The sequence below is a fragment of the Centruroides sculpturatus genome, unplaced genomic scaffold (genome assembly GCF_000671375.1).
Source record: "Centruroides sculpturatus isolate CEXI.00-Female unplaced genomic scaffold, Cexi_2.0 scaffold56, whole genome shotgun sequence".
In the NCBI taxonomy this organism is placed as follows: domain Eukaryota; kingdom Metazoa; phylum Arthropoda; class Arachnida; order Scorpiones; family Buthidae; genus Centruroides; species Centruroides sculpturatus.
Window position 1 is genome coordinate 1,167,461 of NW_019384586.1, and position 4,226 is coordinate 1,171,686.

A 4,226-nucleotide genomic window follows, 5' to 3' on the forward strand; every position below is an offset into this window, starting at 1 on the left:
TTTTTTAAATGTATTACTTGGCTTTAATTTGAGTATGTTTTTCGCGTTGGAACGAATTATTTGGTTTTACATGTAATCGTATGGGAAAAGTTGATTCACCTTACGACATTTTCATGATACGATCTCAGTTTCGGAACGAATTAATTTCGTATCCTGAGGTACCACTGTAGTTTGATTTAACAAATCAAATCAATCAATTTCAAATATAAAAGATGCTTACAGAATGTCTATAGATATATTCTATGAGCATCTTTGATACTCAAAGTAGTGCAGCATGATGGAAGTTTTCAAAAAAGGTCAAACATTAGTTATTAAAGAATTTGTGCTGAAATTTATGGTTTTTTACAGTTCTGTTAGTAAATGCAAGTTGCCAGTTACCATAATGCTCTTATTACTGTAAAGAAGTTACATTTTATAGGTTAGTGATCATATTATCATTCCTGAAAACAGTACTGAATTGTGGATTAGGAATATGAGACATAACCTAGGACCTTCAAATTGGAAAAAGTAAAATAATTTTACTATTGAATTATGCACTGCCAGAAACAGAAATCGTGACACTAAGAAGGAATTATACTAGGTGAACTCAGAAATTACACAATATTTATCAACGTGATTTATTACTTTGATATGTATTTTGAGAGTATAACTCATAAAATGCACATGCAGCATCACATTAATAGTTGAATGCTATTCACCTCAATACCAGTAGTAACTCTCAAGAACTTGATGTGATACAATATTAAAATCTCTTAAAAACCAGAAACCTCAATACCAGTAATAACTCTCAAGAACTGGATGTGATACAATATTAAAATCTTTCAAAAACCAGAAATTTCTGTAGAGAAAAATTTAATGCAAGAAAAATGAATGTTTTCAACAAACTTAAGTTATCATCTTCAGTTTGATAAATGGAATGAAGAAGATAGATTGTTCTATCCTCCGTATTCCATATTTAAAACAACTTTGTCAAAAATGTTCATTTTTCTTGTATTAAATTTTACTCTGCTGTAATTTCTGGTTCTTGAGAGTTTTTAACATCACAATACTCACTGTAATCACCATCATATAGAATGTAGGTTTCCACATGTGCATGCATTCATTCATAGAGATGTTGGATGACATTCCATGCTGTAGAGTCAGATCAGTAATTGTTGTTGCTGGTGCAGATGTGTCTGGATCTGTCATAAAATCATGTTCTGTACTTCCTTGTAAAAAGAGCTGGCAAAATTACAATTTAATAAAGTAAAAATTACATTGCAGATACTAATCATATCTTCACTGCATGATTAGTATCTGTAATGTAATTTTTACTTTATTAAATCATGTTCCATACATTCTCTATTGTAAAAAATTGAAATAATTTATAAATTTGTTAAAGTAAGAATAAAAAAATAAAAATGTTCCTAGTGTAAACTCTAGTAACAACTTCACAAATTATGTAATCTCATCAAGTGCCATTTATGGCAAAAAATATAATTATTTTGGTACTAAAATTTTTATTACACAAAAAAATCCCGCTTCTTTCTAAGCATTTCTGTGAAAACTACATCATCTTATTGTAAATGGTTTGTGAGTTATTAATTTTTAAAAATTTTTGTGACTTTTGAATCACCCTGTACTTGCATCATATGGAAGTTGTGACTTCGAAACTGGTATCAATGTAATAATAAATCATACAAATAAATATTTTGTGTAATTTTCATTCATCTAGTATAACTCCTTGGTGCTGGAATTTGTTTCTGGCAGTGTATATCACAATTTATAAATAATTCTATAGCTACAATTAGAGATTATTAGTTTATGATGATGTAAAATTATGTAGAGGACTCCAAACTTTTTGTGCAGAAGAATCTTAATCTGCCACTGCCTGGAATAGGACAAAGAAAACAGCTCCATAAGGCGAAGAATTGCATTTGAAGTAACTACATGCTTAGACTTATGCAAAGGGTGATATATCAGAGGCTGATTTCTATGGAAAGGACCAAAAATATTTTGGTCACATGTTGAAAATGGGCACAATTGAGAGTTCAGAACAAAATAGAGATGATTACAAAGGAAGGTTTTACTTTATATTCTCATACTGAGCATTGCAAGATTCTCCTAGCACCTGGGAATGTGGAGGAGAATAAAAAAAAAAGAACAATAATGCAAACCAAAAGTTATGCTAAGCTTTGTTGGTGCACATGAAGTGCCAATAAAAGTAAAAGTTTTTTTATTTGAACAGCACAAATTACAATGATTATGAAAGCATTATTGACCTTGAAATATCATATTTTGAATTGAGGCATAAAGTTTGCACAAAACAAATGTCAATCAAGGATTTCTTCAGAAAAAATTAGTGTTTTAAATATACCATAATGTTGCATCATATATTTCAAAGAGTAATTTTCATTAAATTGTTTTTATCTATAATTTTTAATAATTCTCTACAACTGTTGTTTTACTCTATCATTTTCATCTTCATTTCCCTAAAAAAAATTGCATTCAGGTTTTACTATATTTTTGCATCTACAGTTTTTTAAATTTTGAATTTTCAAATATCTAACATATTGTGTATAATAAAGAATGCAATGTTATGTAGCATTTTAATTTTTTGCATCATTGCAGTCATCATTTTAAGTTTATAAAATTATAAATTTTATGTAATATTTCAAAGAATTTATAATTATTAATTGCTATTTATTTGAAATTATTTTTCAATTTATTTGAAATTGAAAAATAATAATTTAAAAAAATATGAGTTGTATATATTAATGTAGATATTATATATTTAAATTCATACATGCATTCCAATAAAAAAAATAGTCGTTTTTAATTATATATACTAAATCAATTATTTAGGGGAAAAAAAACTTTCAGAAAACATATTGTGGAAAATTTCCTTCCTGCAACTTATCTTGTTTCTAATAATATATAGAATATACTTTTAAAAATTTATTATATATATTATTTCAAACTATTCAATTAATAAAGTAATATCTAGCTTTAAATTTTTTCAAAATTTTAATTCTTACTTTCATAAATGTAAAATTAATAGATTTTGCATTTATATGAATGAAAAGAATTTGCCACTCTGAACTGATTCTTTTCTTCCAGAAATTGTAAATTAAGAATAAATTTATTATAATTATTAAAATTATCATGAGATCGTGGCATAACCATTTACTTCTAAGTCAAATTACTTTATTTCTTATTATTAAATTAGTCTTATTATAGCCCAATACTACATCAGATCAGTTTGCATTACATGAATGAAATTCCTAGAATAATTTTGGTAGATGATATAAAATAATTTTGTAAATTGTTTAATATTTTAATACTGAATATATAAAACTTTACTTTTTAATGATGACATCTTATATAATAAACCATGTTCTTTAATTTTCCAAAAATATTTTCTTTCAACATTTTATGTTTAAATATCCAGAGACTACTTATTTGACTGACCATGAATATCTCCTAACTGAGGGTTTGTATGACTAATTGACAAATTCAACTTTGAGGCCTTAATTTGATATGAAAGAAGGGTTAAATTCATTTTAAAAATTTTGTTAATTGAGAATTTTGATTTAATAGAATCTGCACCAAACGATGAAGACGAAGATGATGAAGATGAAGATGAATCTGAAGAAGAAGAAGTTCAAGATTGGGATAGTCAAAGTGAAGAGGAATCTGATTGGTCAAATGATGATGTTAAAGGAAAAAAAGCAAAGACTAAAGAGGAAGGTAAAGAATGAGATTCCATGCTTTTATAATGAAGCAGTAGTTCCCAAAGAGAATGAAAAAAGCCTCTTGGGGGCCTGGAAAAATAACAATTGAATTTTTATTATTATTAATATTATTGTGTCTCTGTCATTAAAAATATTGGTTATGTACTTTGTACATTTAAATTTAAAACTTTGTGTCCTGCATTTATGGAAGAATAAACCTTTTACTTTAACCATGGTTTCTGCATTTTCAATTTTATAAACTATTCATTTAAATCATTAAATATATATTTAATTGTTATTTTAGGTGTAAAATATTTTAATTTCACATTTATCTCCACAGTTTTAAAATTGAATCATAATATATTGTTTGTACAGAACTTTATAATTATAAATAAGTTATAATAATCAAATAACAATAATTTTTCTATTCAAATTTAATATNAAAAAAAATTTCCTTAAAATCCCACCAAAGAGAGCATCTCTCTTTAAGAACACGTGGAACCAGGGTTTGCA

The 4,226-nt window shown here is 26.4% G+C and overlaps 1 protein-coding gene across 1 annotated transcript in view; it reads left to right on the plus strand.

Annotated features, from left to right (window-relative positions):
* LOC111624626 overlaps positions 1-3,943 on the plus strand; it is a 29,002-nt gene extending 25,059 nt beyond the window's left edge. Inside the window, exon 2 of the mRNA XM_023367531.1 lies at positions 3,580-3,943. Within this exon, the coding sequence (XP_023223299.1) occupies positions 3,580-3,822 (243 nt within the window). The 3' untranslated portion in view covers positions 3,823-3,943. The remainder of the gene's footprint in view (positions 1-3,579) is intronic.
* The last annotated feature ends 283 nt before the right edge of the window (positions 3,944-4,226 follow it).